Source organism: Telopea speciosissima, chromosome 3 (genome assembly GCF_018873765.1).
Source record: "Telopea speciosissima isolate NSW1024214 ecotype Mountain lineage chromosome 3, Tspe_v1, whole genome shotgun sequence".
NCBI classification, from domain to species: domain Eukaryota; kingdom Viridiplantae; phylum Streptophyta; class Magnoliopsida; order Proteales; family Proteaceae; genus Telopea; species Telopea speciosissima.
In genome coordinates this window covers 39532758-39558516 of record NC_057918.1, presented here as the reverse complement: position 1 = coordinate 39558516, position 25759 = coordinate 39532758, and the positions used below count along the sequence as shown (strand labels likewise).

General features: G+C 39.4%; 1 protein-coding gene across 2 annotated transcripts in view; it reads left to right on the top strand.

Moving 5' to 3' along the window:
* The window catches only part of LOC122656717, a 37398-nt gene continuing 11639 nt past the window's right edge, over positions 1–25759 (top strand). For both annotated transcript variants that reach the window (XM_043851335.1, XM_043851334.1), the window contains exons 1-10: positions 1–59; positions 1061–1232; positions 1425–1536; positions 1619–1693; positions 17825–17929; positions 18319–18402; positions 18489–18604; positions 18850–18951; positions 19037–19150; positions 19247–19303. In XM_043851335.1, the coding sequence (XP_043707270.1) occupies positions 1213–1232; positions 1425–1536; positions 1619–1693; positions 17825–17929; positions 18319–18402; positions 18489–18604; positions 18850–18951; positions 19037–19150; positions 19247–19303 (785 nt within the window). In that variant the 5' untranslated portion in view covers positions 1–59; positions 1061–1212. The remainder of the gene's footprint in view (positions 60–1060; positions 1233–1424; positions 1537–1618; positions 1694–17824; positions 17930–18318; positions 18403–18488; positions 18605–18849; positions 18952–19036; positions 19151–19246; positions 19304–25759) is intronic.

The window sequence follows — 25759 nt, the reverse complement described above, 5'->3', positions numbered from 1 at the left end:
GTGGCTCCACTTGTACGATCGACGACGTTTAGGAGTGTTCCTTCTTTCCATTTCTACAGGTTTTGTTAAATCTGAGTTTTCTCCCCCTTGATTCTATGGCCTTGATTTTGCTAATTCCATCTGGTCTCCGATTTCCAGTTATAAATTCTATAAATCAAAAATTTATTTTGGGGGTTCAATTCATCTGCCCGCTGTAACTCTTGTAATCATAGTTTGTGAAAATGGATTTTATCTTTTCGTTGCGAATATTATATCAACTTAGTTCAGTGATTATCATCTTATTTTTCTGCTAACGGGGGTTTGCTCTATCCCAGTTTGAGTTCAACCCGCCTTTTTTCCCATCTGTCAGAAAATAAGGGAAAAAAGAGAAACTCAAACGTTATTAATCGATTACGGATCACAAACTATACTTGGAATGCTTTTGGTCATTCTTCGAGGTACAGTGGAAGTATAAATCTCGAACTTGTTATTATATTCTGTTGCAGAATTGGAAATCAAGCTGTGAACATTAGCGGATGCAGCATTTTAACATTGATAGTTCCATCATGTTTGAGTAGTTTATGGACAGGGAATCATTCCCTGGAGCGGCGGGAAATGGGGTTTGGGGGCGGGTGATGGGATCACTTTTATAGAGTCCACTTACAGGAACTAAAGTACCAAATTGTCATTGTCTAGTTCGTTGGATGTTAACCAATGTATGTCTAACTCTGCTGTAAGTTAAGTCATGAAATCTTGCTCCCCCCTTTTTTAACAATTAATGTTGGCTATCCTGAGTGAATTCAAAGAATTTATTTTTTAAAGCAGATTTAGAAGAGGGGTGGAAGGGAATAAAATTGGCAGTGGGGGTTACATTAATGATACATAATGAGATTAAATCGCTTGACCAAAGCATTGTTGACAAATCAAAGTCAAATGCTTCGGTCCTCCTTCCCTTTATATCTTTTAATGTTGAACATTGGTGTGAATATCATGATTAAAGAGAACTCAGCTTCATCTCAGTTTGTAAGCATTTGTGGTGAGAACACTTTACCATATAGTTATTAACTTTTCCGTCTGTCAGGGGCAACCCTGAAGGCACTCTGTAGAACATGGAGCACCATACTCGTTGAAGAATGCTGCATTTGTTTCCAAAGTTCTCCAAGGGTTTGACCCAACATTTCACTGCAGTGTCAACTCTGGCAGTCTGACTTTTGAGTTGAGGGACATACCGAGATGGGAACTATCCACCGCAGGTTTGTGTACAAGTTACATGCTCTTTCTATGCATGTTTACTTCTAGACCTGTCGCTACTTTGCCTCTAATATGCTGAAGCATATCCTCTGTTCTTTTCTATCATCCATGCCGCACTCATAAGGCAGGCTTGTCATACTGTCTTGAGGCCTTCAAGATAGTTTGTTTAATTAGTTCTTCTGCCTGGTCCTCAGTGGAGTTCTGAAGAAATCAAATGACAGTGCCAGACTTATTATCACAACAATTCTGGGAGTAGTCTTTGGATTTTTTGTTGGTATTTCATTCCCATCTGTTTCAGTTACTAAGGTATGTTGGCATGCGTCTCTTAATTCTTTAAAGTTTTTATCAAATCATTATTAAGCCTCTGAGTTGTTGTGGATTCTTGCAGCTTAACTTCCATGCGGCCATTGTTAATGATAGAAGCAAATCATCTGAATCTCACAGACCAAATGATATTCCAAAGGTGGTACCTACATTCTGACCAACGACTTAGTTTTAGTTCTATTGTTTTGCATGATTTGTTTTGTCAACCTTAAATGATCAGTTACCCACTTAAACCATAACCATAAACTCAAGATTAATTTTTATAGCAAAGGCTATCACTTCTTAATTTTAATCTGAATTTTACTATTACTCAGTATTCAGGGAAAAAAAAAAATCTCAGTTAAGAGTGGCTACCTTTTCTTACAAATGAAGGTTGTCGTTTCTATTTCAAACTCTTTGTGGTAATACTTGAAATTCTTTATATGGTATAAATATCTCTTTTCCTTTTGCATGGTTTCAGAATACTTCAAACTTAGTGGGTGAGCCTTGGCACAACGGTTAAGTTGCGCTATTGCAACCTGTTGGTTGCATGTTCAAAACTTGGAAACAGCCTCTCCTGTGAAGCAGAGGGTAGGACTGCAAACATTTGCCCCTCCCAGATTGCAGTAGCAGGAGCCTCCTTCACTGGGACACTCTTCTTTAGAATATTTCAAACTTATCCCATCCGGCATAGGTTGTGATGTCCTATTAGTGTATTAGGTTCTTCTGATTGAGTGGGAATCTGGATTAAACTCAAGTGATGAAATATAGGATGATGGGGTTTCAAAAGTTAATGTTCAAATAATAGCGAAAGGATGGAATTACTTGATTAAACGGATTGTAGGGATAATGATGGACAGATTATTCAAAGGATGGAGCAACAGGCTGATTGATGAGCAGTGTGATGGCTGGATGTTACAGTTTGTGGTTGGTGTATCTCAGTCTCAAGATCAGACCTTTATTATCTTTACTCAAAAGAATATAACCTGAGAACTGTCTCTGAGTTTGAAGCTAGATAATGGCTTCAATAGAGAAGAATATCAGGACAAAGGGAATAAAAAAATAAATTGGCATTCAAATCAATTTCTGTTATTCATTCGAATGTCAATCAGTTAGACCAGTCCATCTCTCCTTGTATGCGTTAATGCGTGTGTTGAAAAGAACAAAGTCCAACCAAAGAAAACAAAACAATCGTTGGACCTCATACATTTGTTCCCTATTAGGATTCTAATTGTAGAAAATTCACATTTAGTTCAATAGCTAAAGACTTTTGCTAAATTTCACTAAACAGCAATATCTTGGAGTGGAAAGTCCTCACCTTGAATCAGATCTTGTTCAATCTGAGGGTCACACAATCCAATCTTCTAGATGAGGATTAGCTCTTGGAAGAAGAATCCTACATAGAATTAAACCAAATCCAATTTTCTAGATGAGGATTAGCTCTTGTTCAATCTGAGGGTCACAAAATCCTTCCAAGCCCTTGTATGTGCATATGTTTTGGGACTGGAGACACCATCAAATCAATGATCACCAGTCTAGATACTGCCGGGCAGTCTTCCTCTAAAGCATGATCTAAAGATTAGTATTGGATCATGTAGGTTGCCCGATTTGGACCAGTATTGTTCTGGAATGATCTTAATCTGGGAGGGAGTGGATTGCCAATCCACAATGTTTAATGCTTTTCTCCGCCTCCATCACCCAAATTACCCAATCTGGATCACTATTGCTCGGGAATGATGGGGATACGGACCAGGACTATTGATGCAGAGCTGAAGCCCTACATCCGCAAGAAGAAGAAGAACAAGAAATAGTCCAAGTGTTAGAGTAGTAGGGATGCCTATGTATAGTAGACTCCCATAATTATTTTTTATTTTATGTTTTAAATTGAACCGGTTGAACCATTGGTCCAATTTAAGTTATTTTGGATATTCTTTTAGAATAGGATCTTGTTTATTTTTAAGTTGTCATGTGACTAATTAATAAGTCACATGATTTATTGCCCATGTAATAGAGCTCAGCTAGGGGGGGATCTATTCCTTCTCCTAGGCTGGTTAGGAGTAAGGCCATTGGCCACCTATATATATACTAATAAAATCGTGGGAGGTGCACATTACCTCTGAATTTTGACAAAATCTTTCTCTTTTGAGCTGCTGCTCTGCAACTTGTTCTTCATTGCTGAAGATTGTCTTGTGTGTGATCAAGACTGGTCGGATTGGTATTTGATCCAATCGATACCTTGCGGTGTGAAGCTCGGGTGGTTCTTTTGAAGCTCTCCTTCAAGTTACTTGAAGATTTCTTTGAAGTTCTAGTTAAAGATCCAAGTTTTATCCTCAAACAAGCTGCTGCCAAGAGTAATCTGCAACTACAGTAAGTTTGAGACATCCCCATCCCCATCCCCATCCTTCTTCTCCTAATCCTCTACAACCCCAAATCCTAACTTTCCCCGTTGTTAATTTTAAGTTTTCCATAATCTAAAACCTGCACAGACCAATCCACCCATCAAAACCTCACCAAACCAGAGCCGAATTACCTTCTCTGCCCTTATAGCACTCGATCCAAACTCTAGCCCCATCCACCCACTTGAAACCCTACATTCCCCTCTTTTCCGAAACCCTAAACCTAAGGTGCTGTCCGTTCAAGTTTACATATTTCCATCCATTAAAACATTTCAGGACCTTCACTGATAGACTCCCCTACCTTAACTTGACATAACCCATACATCAAACCCTAACCCTAACCCTAACCCTAACCCTAATTTCACCATAAACCCTATTTTGACCTAGTCGATTCACTTGTTCATAATAGATCCTGGTTGATTGGCTCCTAGTTGGTCTCCTACCAATCTAGGACTACATTAAGTGGTATCAGAGAATGGATGAACAAGGTAGACCAGTGCTGCCAGCAGCACCCGATCCTATGGCTACTGTGATTGAGATGTTTCAAAAGTTTTCAGCTATACAGAGGGCTATATCTAAAGAAATAAGATCTAAACAGAAAGCTACGTATGAAAGGTTGCAACTAATTGAGCAACAAAATGTTACTTATGTTAGGGACAACAATCTACCCATGGAAGAGGACAGATATCAGGTGCAATCCCAAGTTCACCGACCTCCTAGAAGACATAGGGAAGATAGGGACAGGCACTGGGAATACAAAGAAGACAGGGAAAGGTACAGAGATCACAGGGAATACAAGTATAGACAAGACAGAAAAAGATGGGGAACAACAGAGAACTCCAGAGAATCGAATGAGTTTTGAAGACCATATGAGGTCTTACTTTAATGCTGATAATGGTGCTCCTTGTTGACGCTATGGTGATGTTCAAAAGATCAAGCTTAAGTTAAAGGAATTCGATGGCAATCATGAACCATAAGTATTTTATGATTGGTTAGCTGCACTGGATGATTATTTTTCGATTGGTTTGATTTACTTGAGGATAGAAGGAAGAAGCTAGCATGTACTAAGCTAGTCGGTTCCGCTCGTGAGTGGTGGAGAACTATTGAAGGAGATATGGAGTATGAAGGCACTGCGCTTAATACTTGGTTTGAAATGAAGGACGAGCTGAGAAAGAATTATCTGCCAAGGCACTTCAGGGCATAGTTGTCAAGGCGTCACTAGGCGTCCAAGCACCTTGTTCGACTTGGGCGCCTTAGTCGTCTAGGCGGGCGCCTAGGACGCCTTGGTCGCCTAATTGGTGTCGCCTGGAATTTGGACCTTCTCCATCGCCTTGGGTCTCCGAGACGCCGTGACAACTATGCTGACACCTCTTGGTAAACGGTTTGGTACTCTTGCTGTCGACAACAAGAAAAATTTTTCAGCACTTAAATCTTTTCCTACTGGCTCATCTATTGCTGGACCTTCACGTCCTGCAGCTCCACCATGGGTTGACAACAAGGGTAAGGCACCCATGGTTAGCACTGACAAGGCCGATGTTTCCATTGCCAAGACATTGGGCATTATGCGGGACTTCCCTCATCGTAGGAAGCCTATTGCTGTTGCTGAAAAGGAAGATACAACTGAAGATGATGATGCTTTGCATTCTTATCCCATGGATGATGGGTATTAGGAAGCTGGATATTATGCTGATATGCTTGATGATGAAGATACCTATGAGCTTCATGTGGTTACTAAAGTCTTGTTGCTGAAGCCAAAGGAGAAGACAGGTAACGTACTTGCATCTTTTACAATCGTATGCGCTCAGGAGATCACAACGCCCAGGTAATTGTTGATAGTGGTAGTTGTGTTAATGTTGTTTCTGAATTTTTTGTGAAGAGGGCTGGATTGAAGACTGAAAAACATCCACAACCCTATAAAGTATCTCTACTGAATGGCAATAAGATGGAGGTAAACCAGTGCTGTTCTGTACCTTTACATCTTCATTGCTACTCAGAAGATATCTGGTGTGCTGTTATTCCCGTGAGGATGACTGATGTGCTACTGGGAAGGCCATGGTTATATATGATAACGATGTTACAATTGGTGGAAGAAAGAACCAGTGTATATTCCAATTTCCAACACAAGGGACAGCAAGCAGTGTTCCATCCTCTTAACCTACCTGCTGAACTGCACCAACTACAGTCCTTGCGTACCAATTAAAAGTGTACAGGTCATGGGAAGAAGTTATTGGCTGTTCCAAAGAAAGAGTTTGAAAAAACCAGCAAAGATTCAGATTTTGGCGCTGGTTACCAAAGAAGCCACCCCACAGCCGGAAGTACAACTTTCACAGCCCATTAAAGAGTTGCTGTCTGACTTTTCTGATATGGTACCGGAGGAGTTACCCAATGACCTACCCCCTTTGAGAGACATCCAGCACACAATCAATTTGGTACCTGGTTCTGTGTTACCTAATCTGCATGCGTACTGCCTTAGCCCTACAAAGCATGCTGAACCCAAGAGACAAGTGGAAGAGTTACTGCAAAAGGGTTTCATTCAAGAGAGCCTAAGTCCTTGAGCTTTTCCAGCTTTACCCACTCCAAAGAAAGATGGGTCTTGGCATATCTGTTGACAGCAGAGCTATTAACAAGATCACAATCAAGTATAGGTTTCCCATTCCACGGCTTAATGACGTGTTAGACATGCTGTCTGGTTCTAATGTTCTATGATCTTCTCCAAATTAGATTTGCAAAGTGGTTACCATCAGATTCGTATCTGACCTGGAGACGAATGGAAGACTACCTTAAAAACCAAAGATGGCCTGTTTGAGTGGAAGGTTATGCCCGTTGGTTTGACGAATGCCTCCAGTACATTCATGAGAGTCATGACAGATTGACAGGTATTTTGTCCTTTCATTGGTAAAGTTCTGGTTGTTTACCTTAATGATATTTTGGTTTATAGTAAGCACCCCAATGAGCACATTGACCACTTGAAGCAAGTCTTGAGAGTACTTTGTCAAGAGAAGCTATATATCAATCTCAAGAAGTGCTCTTTCATGCTGCCCAAGGCTATATTTCTTGGTTTTATTGTCTCTTCACGTGGGGTTGAAGCTGATCCAGAAAAGGTCAAATGTATTGTTGAATGGCCTACACCGAAGTCATTCATTGAAGTCCGTAGCTTCAATGGTTTGGCTTCTTTCTACAGGCGGTTTGTTTGGAATTTCAGTGCGATCATGACACCCATTACCGAATGTACCGAACAGAGTAAAGGGAAGTTTGAATGGACAGCTACAACAAACAAGGCCTTTCAGCTGATCAAGAAGAAAATGACAGAGGTACCAGTGTCACGCTTACCAGACTTTGACCGTATATTTGAGTTGGCGACTGATGCTTCACATAATTGTCTGGGAGGTGTAATGATGCAAGATGGGCACCCAATTGCCTTTTACAGTGAGAAATTCAATGAAACCAAGCAACGGTATTCCATATATGACCTAGAACTCTATTCTATTGTCCAAGTGCTACGCCATTGGAGACACTATCTTGTTGGCATGAATTCATTCTATACATTGATCATGAGGCACTCAAGCACCTTCACTCACAGAAGTCAATCAACAATTGACATGAAAAGTGGGTTGCTTATGTAGGTGTTTGTGTTTGCTTTGAAATACAAGTCAGGAACGGAGAACATAGTGGTTGACGCACTGAGTAGAAAAGTACTGACTTTGAATACATTTTCAGCACATGCACTTAGCATCGAGCAAATCCGTGATGAGTATGCTAGTGATAAGGACTTTAGTGTCCTATATGCTGAGTTGTAGCAGGGTGGGCAGCACCCTAAGGCTGCGTTTGGTAACGGTCTGAACAAAGAACGCCCGTCTTGACTAAGAACGTTCTTTTGCGTTCTTCGTCTGGAACGGCGTTCTGAGACCAAAAATAACCATTTGGTAACGTTCTCAAGAACGCGCTTGAACGGAAATGGTGTTTGGTAAAATTTGTTCGAAAGCTTTTGATGTTAATTACAATAATGCCATCCTTACCTCAAAATACATGTTTCTCTACAAACATAAATTAAAATTGTCTCATAAGTTCCTTATTTAACATAGATTAAAATATCTAATAAATTCCTAAACTTAACATAATTTAAAATATGTCTATAATTAAAATATGTCAACTTATAGTTAATTAAAGTCATTAAATTACAACTTTGACAACCTCTCTCATGATTTAATTTTCTTCTTTCTTCAAGTCTAACTTGGTAAGACCTTTAAGGATGTCTTTGAACATCTTGGCATGATTCTCCGAGGATGTAATTGCACTCTTGCAATAACCTTCGTAAATTTCAAGAAGACGGAGCGGATACAGCCAGTGAGCCCGAGGGACAAACCATCGATACATTAGTCTGTTGGCTAGAAGATGAGGTCATGCCTTCTTCTATCCATTGAAAAAATTCACATCCGCAATTATCACTCTATAAAATCCAACAGAAGTTACATAAACAAGTCATAGTTTGGTCAAACATATACAAAAGAAACTCATTCAAATCACATTCTTGCATTGTCTCTCTGATTGAATATCTAGTTTGGTCAAACAAATACAAAAGAAACTCATGTAAGTTGCGCCATCCTACAACTTATGGCCAATTCATTTGCAATGTTTATCCGCAATCCATTCATGATTCTTGCACTCTCTCTCGATTGAGAGTAGACATAGATGTATCATAAGGCAAGTGTACAGGATTCGGTGGATCTATGACTACTTTGTCATCGACACTTAAACCAAGAAATATTTTGTCTCGCCTCTTGTTCGTCACGAATAAAATTATGCAACCCACAACAGGCCATCACAATGTAAGTCCGATCTCTGATTGAGTAACTAGTCATATGTCTTAATATTCTAAACCTATTTTTCGTAACCCCAAATGTACGCTCAATTACATTCCAAGTGAGGAATGTCCGTAGTTGAACAGCTCTTTAGCATCTTTGGGTTTCTCCCAGCTCCCTTGTAGTCTGGAATATGGTACCTCTCACCTCGAAATGGAGTTAAGTAACCAACTTGACTTGCATACCCAGAGTCTACAACATAATATTTTCCTACACATACAAACCATTGTAAGGAAAAACTCAACTTTACCAATAAGTACTTCATATATCAGTAGAATTAAATGGGTTTTACCTTCAGGTGGATGTGGGAACTGTAATGTTGGATCTCTCCTTGCACGTTCAAATATACGACAATCATTAGCGCTGCCCTCCCAACCCGCATAAACATACGTGAATCGCATATCGAAAGAACATATACACATCACGTTTTGTGTGGTAATGCCCTTTCGATTTCTGTAGCGAATAGCATCTTGTTGAGGCACTATGGCACTAATATGACTACCATCTATTGCTCCAATACAATCCTAAAAACAGATTTCATAAAATAAACTTGTCATACTAAAATAAGAAAAATTTAAATAATTGAATTTTCATACTTGTATTGATTGTATATTACCTTAAAGAAAGGATAGTATTTTGGTTTTGATTGCATGTCTAACTGAATTTTCTGGATGTCTGGTGGTGTGATCATTTCTTTTGCCAATTTTCCCATAGCCATTAAAACACGCTTGAATGTACGGCTAATGGTCTCTCCAGAATGTTGAAACTCCTCTTGAATATCCCGATTAGAGAAACCCCTTCCTACTATCATCATAAACATGGCTATTTGTTCATCCACCCTTAAATAGCGACTGTCTTTTAACCACTTTCTAGATATCATTAGTGTACATAGATTTTGGAAGACATGTCTTTCCATGCTAAACTTCTGAAAGCAACGGTCCGCATGACCACTCAAAACTTCATGGACCATAATTGATCCTGGATGTCTACCATCCCTACAAGGTTCTCTTGTATATAGAGATTGTGCGGCAACTAAAGTTGCAGCTACCATTATCAAGTCATCCTCATCACTTGAAGAGTCATTACTGAACTGGTATATTGTTGTCATGACCGCTAAATATACACAACAAGTAATAAACTTTTAACATAATACAGTAAGTAAATTGTTTCAAACATAACTAAAAAAAATACAAGATTGTATCATCATACCATCCAAATTAAACATAACACAACTTAAATTGTTTCAGACCACCACACAGAATTTAAAAAAATACAAGATTGTATCATCATACCATCCAAATTAAACATAACATAAGTAAATTGTTTCAAACAACCACACAGATTTAAATAACATCACCTTATAACTCCTCCAACAGCCACATCCTCCTGTCAGGCCTACAACCAATGAATGACTCCCTCCACGGTCCTGACTCCCTAATTTGTTTTAAGGCTTTCAGATACATGTCCTTACTTATATCGTATCTCATCAAGGACACGTGTACATGCCAAAACACTAGTATCGATAGGAGTCACCGAAGTGCCATGGCCGAAACTTGATAGCCTCAAGACTTGCGAGTTGCCTTCTCTATCTTTATCCGACATAACTTCCCAACATATCCCAAAGCGAGTTGTCACACTACCACTCATACTTCGCTTCCGTTTAGCTGTTGGAGTTCTATCTTGTTTATGGACTGTAGTATCTTCCTCAACCTCATTGACTTCAAAGTCATCTAGACCCATTGAAGTGGTGTGGGTTGGTGTAGGTTTTTCATCATCAACATCTAGATCATCAATCTCAGTTGTCACCCAGTCTTGCGTGTTATCCAAATGACCATCTCCACGGGCATAAGAATCTCCAAATATAATTTGGAGTTCAGACCAATGTGCCAAACCTTGATGCCTAAATTTTTTCCATCCTGAATTTGCCTATATACAATATCAAATAAATTATTAGATATTTACTACATAATCAACATAAGACTAAATATAATAGTTTAGATCAAACCAAAGAAGATATTAGTATAGTATTTACCGCTATAGCTTTATCCCAAACACTGTCATCGTCAACAGTAACTGTCTGGGTGATTGAGTTCCATCCAAATCCTGTAGTTTGAAGTAATGACTTGAAACTTCCATAATCTATCCTCATTTTGTTGAACTTGTTCCTTATCTGTTCCCTATCGAACACCCTACCAAGAGTGGTTTCCAACCGGGTCTGAATATCATCCCACCCATTCTTGCTGAAGGTTGCCCCACTCTTGTTGCCAGCCCTTACATTATCTACCATCAACCGAACTAGTAAGGCAACCTCAGTAGTGGACCAAGATACAGGACCAACTTTTGATTTTCCTTTTGACCTTGATGAAGTAGTCATAATATCTGAATAATAACACATACATTATGTAACAAACAATATGAAATAAAAATATCTATTACCCAAAAAAATAAATAGTCATATTCATTACCAAAGAATTGAAGAATGTTGATTAAAAAAAAAAAAGAGAGAAATAGGAGGCTTGATCACAATGAGCAAAGTTAGGGTTAGTCCACTTGAAAGAGAACCACTCCTCAACCATAACCAAAAGACCCAAACAATTCCATACAAACATGTTGTTTTCAAGGCTACATATAGGTATTAACCACACAGATTTGGCCCTCTTGGCCAAGAACAAAAGTACTAAAAATTATAGAACAAATTACTGAAGTAAGCGATGGGTAATCTTCAAGTAAGAACAAAAAAAATTAGAGAAGACCCACAAATCGTACAAGGAAAGCAATGAGAATTCAGTCCCTGTAAGGCCCATAAAAGGGACTGCATAGAAGAACCCATGTGCTTGTTTTTCAAGAATAAACTCCGAATTGCTGAGCTTTGATACTGCTATGCAGCAGGGAACCGTTTCTCCTGTCATGAGTTGTTAAAGACAAATCTATCCCAATTACCCAAGGGGGGAAAAAAGATATATTAAATGCAATTAAAGAGGGGAAAGAAATTGGAAATATGTGTTTAAGAGCTTAAAAAAACAGTCACAGATATGCAAACCAGAGACTCTGTAAAAGAGAAAGAAGAGAGGATTGAGATTTGGTGGATTTGGGAAAAGAAAGATCAGATGGAGGGAAGAGCTCAAGAGCACTGTCAGACTAGTGGATGAAGGAAACTGGTTGTCCCTTGAACGGATGAATTCCCTCATTTCTTTATATCATATCCATGTTTCTACCTGCAACTTACCACGAACATCATGAACAATCCTTCTAATGATCATGTGGGGAGTAAGAAACTCATCCTCAGTACCTTTACCTATTCCTCTCTTTCCTATGTGTTATACTGGTTGAGGCAACAAACCACCATTTCATCAAATTCTCCTGGGTTACAACTATGTTTCATGATGCAAAAAAGATGGAGTTGCAAGGGGAAGCCAATGGAATGCAGAAATCAGACTAAAGCATGCCAAGCAACAGCAGGCTGCGTATATCAATATAACCCACTTAAAAAAAAACCCGTCTTTTTGAACGCTGTTGGAACCCCTTAATGGCCAAATGTTAGGAAGTCTTGTGTTCCATTTTTTCCCTAGAATCATGCCTCAGTTGGCTCTCCCTGTGCAGAATCAATAGTTAAGAGTTCTTACCATTCATTCATTAGTCATCTATACATGTAGACCAGAATTTATTGGTATTTGGATTTCATGCGATACACGACTTGTTCTTGAATTGATGGAGTCATTGTTCACAGGTAATAAAACCTTCTTTCCACCAAAGATATGGACATCAATTTGTAAATGCAAGATAGATCTAACATAAATCTGTGAGTAAAGGCCCCTTAATCAGAAAATGTGCCAAGGGCCAAAGAATATTAGCTAGTTAAGATAGATATGCAATAGGACTTTGTTGCAATTGATATGGAATTGGATTCAGTTTCCGAGATCAGTGCAGATTTTATGGTTACTAGTGAGTCACCAAATCGTCCAAAGAGGCCAAAAAGAAAGGGCTATTTCTTCTTCTGTTTTTACTGGTTCCAGAGCAGCTTTTTATTTGAAAAGGTTTCCATGCAATAAGAGCTTCTACATGGGCAAAATGGAGTAAACAACCCATTACGAAGATAGAGAGAGTTCATCCAGAAAAGAAAAAAAAAAAACCGAATAAAACAGCCATTACGAAGACTGATCAGAGAACTACAGATCTACTACCTTCACAAACCAGCATCCCCAAAATCCCCAAAATCCCTAACATCCATCTAGACCTAAAAATCAAATATTTCAACAGATCCAAAATCATACCTTTCGGCGATTACTTCTAATTTTACAGTTGTAGATCCAAAACCTGAGATTCCTGAGACACAAATGGGAGGAAAAAATTCAGTCCTCGTCAAAATCACAATCTAACAACGATTGACAGAGAGAGAGAGAGACAGAGAGAGCGTGAGGGAAAGAACGAGCAAAGAGAGACAGAGATAGCGAGATAGAGAGTGAGACAGGGAGAGAGCGAGCGAGACAGAGAGAGAAAGAGAGGATGAGAGAGGAAGATACACAGAGAAAGGAAGAGAGAGCGTGAAGGAGAGAGAGAGACAGAGAGAGCGTGAGGGAAAGAACGAGCAAAGAGAGACAGAGATAGCGAGATAGAGAGTGAGACAGGGAGAGAGCGAGCGAGACAGAGAGAGAAAGAGAGGATGAGAGAGGAAGATACACAGAGAAAGGAAGAGAGAGCGTGAAGGAGAGAGCGAGAGAGAGAAACCATTGTACTGCGCAGTGGTTCGAGCGTTTCCCTTCTCTTCCTTCCCCTCCTCTTCTCGCAGCTTGAGTTTCTTTCGATTGTGAAGTCACGGGTTTTGCTCGATAGCCTTCTCGATTTGTTCTTTGTTCTTTGCAGACCGTCTCCAAGACGGTCTGTAAAGAACGTTCTTTTACTTCAAAAATGCCCGGTTCGGTCTTTAAAGAATAAAAAAACGAACCGATAATCCAAACACTTTTTCATATTTTTTCGTTATTTTTGAACAAAAGAACTGTTCAGAACACTGTTCTGACCGTTACCAAACGCACTCTAAGTATGCTATTCATGATGGTTATTTGTCCTTAGGAACAAAGTTGTGCATACCAGGTTTTTCCCTACGCCATCACATTATTAGCGAGTTACATGGAGGAGGCCTGGGAGGACATTTTGGAGAGGACAAGACCATCTTACAGGTGACTGATCGTTATTACTGGCTGCACATTGCTAAGGATGTGGAACATGTGATCAAGAGGTGCCAAGTTTGTCTGTTACTAAAGGGAGACAAGCAGAATACTAGTCTCTATTCACCCTTATCGGTTCCTCATGCACCATGGGTTGATCTCAACATGAATTTTGTTCTTGGACTGCCACCTACACGGGAACAGTATGATTTTATTATGGTTGTGGTAGATTGTTTTACGAAGATGGCTCACTTCATTCCATGTAGAAAGACACTTTTTGCTTCCCATATGGGGAAGCTATTTTTCAGGGAAAAGTGCGTATCCTTGGACTGCCAAACACTAATGTTTCAGACAGAGATGTGAAGTTTATGAGTTACTTCTGGAAGACCTTGTAGCTGAAGACCAACACCAAGGTGCTATTATCTACTGCTTTCCACCCACAAACCGACGGGCAAACAGAAGTGGTGAACAGAAGACCTAGGAATTTCATTGAGGTGTTTGGTTAGAGATTATGAGAAGACATGGCCCTCCATTCTTGATATTATTGAGTTTGTCTACAACAGTTCAGTGAATAGGACAACCGAACGTACTCCTTTTGAAATTTTACTTGGAGTTCAACCAAGGTGTCCCATCGATCTTGTTCCTTTACCCCCTCAAGCAAGGGTAAGTGTTGAAGCTGATGAGTTTTAGCGCCATATCACAGAGGTACACGCTGATGTTCGAAGAAAAATTGCTATCAACAATGATATTTACAAGGCTAATGCAGATAGACATCGGCGATATGTAGAGTTCAAGCCAAAAGACATAATCATGATTAGTGTTAAAGCCCTACATCCACAAGAAGAAGAAGAATAAGAAATAGTACAAGTGTTAGAGTAGTATAACCGATGCATGTCTTTCGTCCATTCATCAGAGACGAATGTTTTCAAGCCAGGGAGAGCTGATGCAGAGCTGAAGCCCTACATCCCCAAGAAGAAGAACAACAAGAAATAGTACAAGTGTTAGAGTAGTAGAGATGCCTATGCATAGATGAGTTGGACTGACAAGTCACCGGGTCCTGACAATATCACTACAGGGCTCAAGGTGATCAGCATGCTAGCATGTCAAGGTAATCAGGTTCTTCTTGGGGAAAGAAAACCGGTGCTTTGATAATCATTGCTCCCTTTCTCATGGTCTACTAAACTTGCCTACAGCAGAGATTTTTTTTGGTATTACACAACAATATCTGGTTTTGGCAGATATTGGTTCATGGTATATACCTGAACAACTAGGACATTAACCAGTTTGTAGATCTTTTCTCCCTTATTGACAACTCTCTAACATAGAAAGATATAAGATATAAGAATTTGGATGCTGGAAGGGTGATGCAGTTAAATCACTTGAATGAGCTTATTTTATTAGAAATAAGCTTTGGATTGTGCCTTTGATCCAATGGGTTTTCTTTGTAATGGACCCATTTTTTTTGGGTGAATAAATAATTCATTACCAAGAGAGAAGAAAAAAAACAAGGACTCCCAATTAGGGAGGAAAAAGTGAAAGCGCAATACAAATAAGCCCAACCCTCAATTAGGGGGGGAAACAGAGGGATACAAAGAAATAGTCAACCTATTTCGAGGGGAATCGATGCACCAAGAGGTGGCATTTGAAAGCTTGCATGTAATGTCGAAAATTGTAGAGGACAATTTGCTGCACAGTCCTAGAAGATGGGGTTCAATCTAAGATTACACTTCATCCAGATATGATATATGGCTGCACCAAAAGCAAGCTTATCAACTGAGTCGCAGGAGGAAGCACCTCCAAAGATATATCCACCGAGTTCCGTTCCCTGTCAAAGGGTAAGATCCTTCTTCTCCTTGGCTAACATTTTGCAAGGAGAGCTTTCCAAAGCACAACGGAGAAAGGGCAATTAAAGAGTAGATGATCGACATCTTCTGGAGCATTCCAGCAAAAGGCAGCAATTGGGCGATGCCGGGATCTGCCGCTGAGCAAGAAAGGATTGCGTTGGGAGGCAACGGGAGAGGGCACGTCAGACCATGACAAGGAATGTGCCTACTGAACCAGACCAGTTACGTAATGGGCCAATTTAACGGGCCTATAATATGGGTAGAGGCTAGGCATACAACATTAGTTAAGTAATTGTCTTTATTTCTGTATTTTAATTTTTATTAGGTGTTTTAGTTAGGCTGGATTAGGATTCTACAAGTCCAGTCCTGTTTTGAGTCAGTTTCCTAATCAGTTTATGTTATTTTGTTAGTTAAGATTGGGTTAGGCCTTTCCTTTTTAGTGTTTGGGTTTGTTTCAGCTACAGCCTTGTACACGAATTTGATTAATGAGGTATTGGCTTAAGCCTTTTCTTTATTCTGTGAGATTCAGATTTGCTGTGAGATGCAGTGTTATGTGGTGGTGGGGGGGTACCTTTAATGGCTGGTGGGAGTCCAGTCAAGGCTAGGTGGGATGCTTAGTCATATCTTCTTCTCCATCAATATTCAAGTGAATACACCATTGTTTTCTGCAATTTCATATCTTGTTCGTTTGATTGTTAACATCTTTTGGGGATTTCATCTACTGTCCAAGTCCTAAATTCGATCTGAATTTTGGACAGATCTGAGTTTCTGATAGGAAGTAATTAGAGTTCTCATTTGTTCTGATTTAATTTCCAGATTTCACTGTTTTGCTAATTGTGTTAAATCTGCTCATTGAATCATCAGTCTTTTGGGGATTTGTTAACCTAACATAAACCTACCTCTGACCATAATTTGAACTCCATCCAATAAGGTTGACTTAGGACCTTATTGTTGACCTTTTTACTGTTTTGGGGTTTTACTTGGGATCTTGTTAAAAAGGGCTGTGTATTTTGAAACTAGGGTTCATCCTACCTACCCCCCCCCCCCAATCAAACGGTCTGGCTCTTTCACTGTGAAATCATACTCTGAATCCTTTAGTGAGCCTGGAAAGAAATGGTTTTTCTGAGGCCATTTGGTGGAGGGTTCATAAAAAATACAATTTTTTTATTTCAACAGCCATGGTGGACAGAATCCTAACCATTGATTATCTGATCAGAAATGGTTGCTTTCTTTCAAGTGGTTTATTTTCTGCATTGCTACTGGAGAATCTGTTAACCATGTGGTCTCACATTGTCTCTTTGTTAAGAGACGTGGTGTGGTATCATGGGAAGGCTGAATATTACTGGTTAAAGCATTGTTTTCTTGAAAGGATGCTAGCTTGTTGGAAGAAAATGAGATTCATAGGCACAGTCAATAGATTGGGACCTTATTCTGGGTTCCATTTTGCAGATTCATGACAGTAGAGTTTTTTGAAAGTACCAGGGAAGCTGGAGTTAATTTGGGAGACTAAGGATAAGGTCTTTCGGTTGGCATCCAGTTATAATGATTTTTAGGGAGTTACAGCCCCTTATATCTGTCAAAAATTTTCAATCCTTATATTTGTGTTGCTCATGGCTGTTTTTTTTATGGTATTGAAATGTATTTCTCTTTAATAAGATTTTCTTATCAGAAACGAGAAGTTGTTCAGAAATACCATAGCATGCCATCCCAAATTGACCAAATAACAGCAATTAGGGCCACCTAAATGCTGGACCTGCCATTCCAATCCATATGTTACACGTAACAGGCTTGTAAATATTTTGCTAAAAGTTGTAAGATGAAGCTCATGATAATACACTGGTCTTTTGTCCTATGGTCAATGTAGTTTCTTTGTTCTTGGCTGAATTCCAAATTCTAAATTGGACATAGAAGAGAGGTTGGCTTCTTTTTTCTTTCTTTCCTCAGCTGCTTGTCCTACAACGTGGTTGTGCTTCTTGAGATCTCTCTCTCTCTTAATTGCTAACATTTTCTTGCCTAATTGACTTGTTCAGATATATGTTCCAGAGAATCCTCGTGGTGCAGAGTCATTGCCTCCTGGGATTGTTGTGTCTGAGTCAGATTTCTATTTGCGAAGATTATGGGGAGAGCCCAAGGAGGTGAATTTACTTTTTCAGTATTTTCAGTGAATGATTTTTCCTTAAGTTGTTAGTTACCACATCATATTATTTCTGTGTATGCCTGAAGATGGTCTGGTGTGTAGTTTTATCTTTCCCTCTTATTTTTTGGGTTGGTTGGGTGGGTGGGATAGGTGTAAGGCAAGCTGGTGATTGCCGTTCTGTTTTTATTTTTCTTCTCTTCCCCCTGAGGCACTTCTGTCTTCTTTCCTTATGATGTGTACATGCATGGATCCATTGTCAAGCAACGATAAATGGTTTCAAGCAAGATCTTGGGTTTTTATTAGGGAGGCTTCCATTTATATATTGTTGGTGCATGAATTTTAGGTGCCGGGACTATCTTCATATGATTAACAGTCTCGACCCTGCAGGACCTGAAAAGTAAGCCAAAGTACTTGGTTACATTCACGGTTGGGTTTGAACAGAGGAATAACATTGATGCAGCTGTTAAAAAGGTTATATGGATTTTCCATATTGTAATATTTGATTTTGTTTAGTAGCCAAATGTACTGAGGTTTGTGTTTTTAACCCTTCCTGGTAGTTTTCTGAAGACTTCACAATTTTGCTTTTTCACTATGATGGTCGGACAAGTGAATGGGATCAATTTGAGTGGTCACGGCGTGCGATTCATGTGAGCGCAAAGAGGCAAACAAAATGGTATTATTTTTTGAGTGTTGCAGATTCTTGGAGTTCATTACTGCCCTATCTTTTTTTTTTGTTTTTTTTCATTTGGGGGTTGGTGTTCATCAGGTTCTTTTTGTTGGAAGACCTTTCAAAATGGTACTTGTTAAAAGGATTGCTGATGGTTTCTCATTTTATTTTCTTGACCCAATATCATTCATATGGTTAGCAACATTGCACTACTTATTCTGAGCTACAGATTTTTTTTTAATCTGTTGTAGGTGGTATGCAAAGCGATTTTTGCATCCAGATGTTGTGGCAGCTTATGATTACATTTTTATCTGGGATGAAGATCTTGGTGTTCAGCACTTCAATGCAGAGAAGTGAGTGCTGTATTGTACCTAATTTGTGAAAGTGTAGTATCTCTACGTGTTCAATTTATATTGTTACTTCTTGCAACCATACCAGGTACCTTAATTTGGTAAAGAAACATGGCTTGGAGATCTCTCAACCTGGACTTGAGCCCAATAATGGACTTACTTGGCAGATGACTAAGAGGAGAGGTGACAGTGAAGTTCACAAGTAGGATTTTCAAGTTCATTTTTTTCTCCTTCAATAATTTTATTTTATTTAATGCCATCTGCAGTAATAAATGGTAAACATTTTGATTGTATGCAGGGAAACCTTAGAGAAACCAGGCTGGTGTAGTGACCCACATCTTCCTCCATGTGCAGCGTATGCTCTTTCTCCCTCCCCCCCCACCCCCAACAAAAAAAAAAAAAAAAAAGTGCATAAAGCATGGGCTACACATACCATCCTCATAATTTCTGGTCTTGATCAATGGACCTAGAAAGACCCCCTTAACTGGTAATGTAGGATCTTTGACTGTTTCCAACCCAAAAGTCTGAGTTTTAGGCTGGAGAAGCCTTCCCAGGCTCGTAAGCCCAACAACCACACACTACTCGACTGATGTGGGGACTAAAACCTGTCCTATTCCTGGCCATGGGCCCTCACATGGCTGTGTATGGACAATCCGCTCTTATATACCATTTTACGGCATCCAACCCAAAAGCCTGAGCTTCAGGGTAGAGAGGCCCTTACCAGGCTCATAAGCCCAACAACTGCACACTACCGAACGATGTGGGGACTAAAACCCTTCCCATTCGTAGTCATGTAGCGTACTCACTACCTCAACTTTCTCAAAATATGGAGGAGTTCCTAAAGAAAGTACATTGGGAAAACAAAGTAGATGAAAGTTATGGTGTAGGATTTGGAGAAGATTAGGGTAGGTGAATGAGTCAGGAGCATCTTTTACTTCATATTACTATTTACTACTCTCCTCAAAAAGTAGGAGCGTGCTTTAGTGTGAACTGTTATAGAAAGTAGGTATTTTGGGTTCTGGGATTTATTTAGTCACTGAAGAACTTTTGTATAATCATTTAAATAATTTCAGTTGCCATAGACATGCGAAATGGTAGTAGGGTTAATTGAGATATGTTTTGAGTAAGATAGGGTAAGGTTTAATGGTCTTAGGATTACTGTTTAGTCTATATGAATTTTGTAGTCTTTACGGAAGATGTAATCCGTCTTAAGTTGGTTTTCATTTAGGAGTTAATGTTTTAGTTGTCAGGTTGAGTTAGGTGTCTAAGTGTCCAAGTTTAAGTCAATTGCTTATAAAATATTGGGTTCACATAGCTGTATATACATGTGACTTTTAATTTTTTTATGTATGGAATGGAATTTTGATGCAGTATCTAGGCACTAGTAGCAATGCTAGGAGAAAAAAATAGCTTGCAGTTTCAGGAATTTCAGAATTCCTAGTTTCTCTCGGAATCCTAGTCTTGGCTTTAAATTTCTTCTGTGCATATGGAATGAGAATGGGGATTCTTTGTCCTAGGGTTTCATGGTCAAGCCTAGTTTACTGTTCATGGTGACACTGACCGGTTAATTGAATTCTCTGGTTTCTGTTTCAAAATTGTATGCAATTAGCTAATACAGATAGTGTTCTTATATGTCACTTATTCAATTTTACCAATAAATTGATTTTAATTTATGTTCTTCAGATTTTGATTTTCATTAATTTTTCAGTTTTGAACCTAGCTTTTTTAACTTGTGAAATCTATATTTATGACCTGAACGTCTAATTCAAACTTTTATGTCCCAGTTAGCACAATCTCTATTTTTAGTTGGGCCGATTACTCTCAGGTATCTATATTGTCCTGCATCAGTCACGGGCTGAAGTAATTGTAGATAGTGGTACTTGTGTTACGTTAAAAATTAGGAATTTGATGGAACTAAGGGATGGTTGGTGAATAATAGGGTTAGGGGTTGTTGCAATAGGGTTACTGCAGGAAACATAAAATAAATGGATAACATGAAAGATTAGGAGAAGGAAAGAGAAACTCTAGTGGACCAGATTACCAGAATCATTATAACTCTAGAGATCGGCACCTAGAGAGACCTTGAAAGCATCATCACCAAATTTAATCAGAAAGAACATTTTCTACAAAACAAACATGAACATGCAGAATGTATTGCTTTTTGGTCACCTGTTGGATCATTTCGTGATGCGGGAAGCCCAACTCAATTGGACCTGAAAAGACTTGATTTTGAGGGCCTAGTCAATTATATGGGTTATAGGCTTAGTACTCTTGGGTTTTATTTTAAATGGGACAACTTTTATAAGCCCATATTGTGTCCACGGGTTTTAGATGCTATCTTTATTTTCTAATTGGGTTTATTAAAGTATTTAGGGTAGTTTTATTTTGAGTTTCTAATTTGAGTTCTTCCTATTTTTAAAGAACTACTGAATCTGATTCCAAAAACTCTAGAAGCTCTAGAAAGTTCTTATTTCAGATTCCTTTGTTCTCAGTCTAGGAATTTTAGAAAGGTTCTTAGAGTTTAGTCATTGCTAAGAATAGAAAGTTGGGAAGAAGCTAGTCTATAAATATGGAGCCTTGTTAACAATCTAATGCAGTGATTTGAATTGAATGAATTAGAATTTGAAGGATTGCTCGGCAATCGATTGATTGGTTGTGGGTAAATTCCCAGGGTCATGGCCTAATTTATCAAGCATTAGTTTGCTATTGCTTCGTTTCTGTTTCAGCCATTAACAGGTTTGTTTCTGGGCCTGCTATACTGTTCCTGTGATATCCTGTTTTGTCACCCAGTTCCAGTTTTATTTTTCTTTCCATATCTCCTCCAATCTTTCCCTGTTTCATCCCATATTTTATCATCCATCTTCTGTTTGCTACCCTGCTTAAACGCACCATTATTCCCTATCAACAGTCCTGATTTCATACCCAAATTAACACACTGCTCTGGTCTGGCCGCAAGCCTATTGCAGGCCTATCACACCCGCATAGAGTTGGAGTTTTTCCATGATATTTTAGTCCTAGTTAGGACCCCCGAGGACCTATACTTGACTGGTGTTTCAGCCCTAATTGAGCTTTGGTTGCGGAGTTATTAAAAATCTCCCCATTCTGTCCTGCACTAACTCTTATTATTTCCCTCCAATTTAGCTCTAATTCCTTGATTTAAAATTAAGGTTTGTGGCCCATCCATCATTTAGTTTCAATTCCTTGCTATTGGGGATGCCCTAATTTGACTCAAACGTCAATTTAAAGAAGAAAGAAACACTTTGTTGAATAAGAAGAAAAAGAAAAGATAGAAGTTGGCTTTGAACTAATTGAAATCAACTTTGAATTAGACAACTCCCATTGCATACTGATTTATTTAGAAGCATAAAACTGATGAGTCATACTATGAAACTTTGGGGGAAGTTTATTGAAGTCCGTCTGAGAAGAGAGACTCATATCTCGAAGAATCAATTTGGTTTTATGCCAGGTAGATCTACGACAGAAGCTATCTACCTACTGAGGAGGCTCATGGAAAGATGTAGAGCTAGTAGGAAGAACCTCCATATGGTCTTTATTGACTTGGAGAAAGCCTATGACAGTACCTAGAGATTTAATCCGGCATGTTCTTGCGAAGAGAGGGGTGTCGAGTAAGTATATAGAAGTAATTAAAGATATGTATGAGGGTGTGGTGACTAGTGTGAGATATGTGGGTGGCCAGGGCAAGGAATTCCCAATCAGGGTTGGGTTACATCAAGGATCAGCCCTAAGCCCTTATTTGTTTGCGTTTATCATGGATGAATTATCCAAGAACATCCAAGACGAGGTACCATGGTGTATGCTCTTAGCCAATGATATCGTTTTGGTCAAGGTTTTAGATCTCGGTTTCGCCACTGGTTTTGCCAGGCCATGAAACTGAGATATACCGAGATCTCGGCGAGATCTTGTATTTTTTTTCTTCAACTTGATGGTTGGTTTCGGTGGCCGTATGGCCAAGATAGGTCCTGAAACTTGACATTCACCCTATTTTAGGCCCTTCTAATCTAAACACAGTCAAATCATTACTTTTTACAAATTCAAACCCAAAATGGTACTTTGAATACGGACCCTAGGTTGGTAGTCTACGGCGTGCGTGAGGTCTATCCTAGACTATTCCACAGAATATTTAGAAGTCATATAATTAAAGTAAATGTGTAAAACAACTTAAATAAGCATTAAGAATAAAAATACACCAAACCATAAACCATTTAAGCATTAGGCATCATATTCATATTCATAATCATACATAGTGATGGTTCAACTGTTTGTTCATAATTGTTAGAAACTTGGAAAGAGACAGTCACATAGATTAATAAATACAAGCTATTACTGAAACGAGTGTTGGATCGGATCATCATAATGACCACGTTGTTGTTGTTGTTGTTGAATCAAGCTCAATCCATAGATCGCTGGACATTGTATAACATATAATAATTTCATAGTCAACAAAACAAGGTTAGATCATGTTTCTATGAGAAAAATTGTTTTTGGGAAGGAATTTTTACCTAAAAGTGTTCTTGAGATGCAATGCAACTCCCAAGAGAGATGTTGAAGCTTCAATCTTCAGTTGGAGGTGAGATTTGCCCAAAAAAATCACCAAACTTCCACTTTGTATGACTTTTCCCTTCATAGCAAACCAACAGAGGCGAGATTTCGACTCTGGTTTGGTTCAACTTGGTTGAACCGAGTCCGAGACCGAGATATTTGGCGAGATCTCAGCCAGATATTGTAGTATTTAGATATCGACTATGATCTCATCTCGAGGTCAACCCAAACCAAGATAATAGCGATATCTCGCCGAGATCTTGTACCATGGTTTTGGTGGATGAGACAAAAACAGGGATTAACGCTAAGTTAGAGTTGTGGAGATCGACCTTGGAAACAAGAGGTTTTAAGATTAGTAGATCAAAGACGAAGTATATGATGTGTAACTTTTGTCACACTACGATGGATGATGACATGGTGAAAATTGAGGAGCGAGAGATATAGCCAAGTGACTATTTCTGATATCTGGGGTCTATCATACACAAAGAAGGTGACATAGATGATGATGTTTCACAAAGAATTAAAGTAGGATGGATGAAGTGGAGAGGTGCGACCGACACATTCCTTTAAAGCTTAAAGGAAAGTTCTATAGGACTGTTGTCCGATCGGCTAGGATGTATGGGGACTGAAATGTTGGGCAGTTAAGAAGTGCCATGTAGCGAAAAAATGTGTTGCAGAGATGGGAATGTTAATATGGATGTGCGGCAAAACTAGGAAGGATAAAGTGAGGAACGAACATATTAGAGCGGATGTGGGAGTCACACCGATCAGCGACATGCTCCGAGAATGTTGCCTAACGGCCTAAGGTGGTTTGGCCACATACAACGGAAGCCTGGGGATGCTCCAGTAAGGAGAAGTGATCTGATGCTGATTGAAGGAGCTAAAAGAGCTAGGGGCAGGCCTAAAATGACCATAGGTGAGGTTGTGAAGAATTACATGCTTAGTTTGGGTCTTGTACCAATTATGATCTTAGATAGAGCCTATTGGAGGGCAAGGATCCTCGTCATCGACACCATGTAGCTGAGATTTTCCTGATTTCCTAGGCTATCGTCTTTCCTCTTACTTTCATCTTTCATTTTCCATTACATACCTTTCTTATCCCATTTCTTTCAAGGTTCTCTTACTTTTCTCTCCCTTTATGAGGACCTCAGTCTTCTCTACTTTGTTTTTGAAAGGACCCATGTAGCCAACCCCATTTAGTTGGGATAAGGCTGTGTTGTTGTTGTTGTTTTGGTGAATAAGTAACTCATTACCAAAGAAGAGAAAGAAAACAATGGGACTCTCCAAGATAGTGGAAGAGCGAAACAAATGCGAAAATACAAATTACAGAGCTCCGCCTTTACAGAAGAGGGGATGCATGAGTTTGAAGAATAGCGGGGGAAAAGCCTCTAGAATCAACAACCACCTATTTCTAGGGGTGTCTGCATATCGGGAGGGGGCAGCATCTAAACTTGGCTTTGATATAAAAAAGAATTGAACCCCAAATCCGCTGAAAAGATATAGACTTGGGGGACCATATGCGGAGATTGCGCTGATCCATATGTGGTAGATTGTGGCTCCAAAGCAAGCTTAACCACCGCATCACAACAAGATTTGCCTGCAAAAGACATATCCACCCAAATCCATTCTCTATCGAAAGGGAGGATTCTTCTTCTTGAAGGCCAGCACTTGGAGAGGATGCCTTTCCGAACAGTGGAAGAGAATGGTTGTCAAAGAAGAGATGATCCACATCTTCAGAAGCATTCCTACAGAGGCAGGGACCTGGCGCTGAATCAGGAAGGCTTGGGATGTGCCTCTTGAACCAAACCAGATTGCGCCAGACTTTGACTGAGTCGCGAGCCTTGATAAGATCCCAAGCAAACTTGGCACTAAACTGACCCAATGAAGATGCAGACTATGTAATAATATCACCACTGCCAAAGGGTCTCCTGGGGATACTCAGAAGAACATCCCAAATGCCTGATGTGGAGGGGGGAGGGGGGAGGTGGCCACTCATCAGACTGAAAGATGTCCGAAATCATGTCCAACATGTTGAATCCTGAATTGTAGATAGCTCTGTTCCCTACCGAATAAAAGGACCTTAAGCGGGTGCCAATGGTCTAATCAGAACCTCGTGGAGGCACCATCATCAATCTAGGAAGTAATAACCCCTAGCACAAGAGGTCTGAGCTGTAGGAACTTTCTCCAAACTCGAGATACATCCGAAGGTGGAGAAACTATTCAAATGGAGTCATTGCTGAGGAGGCGGGAA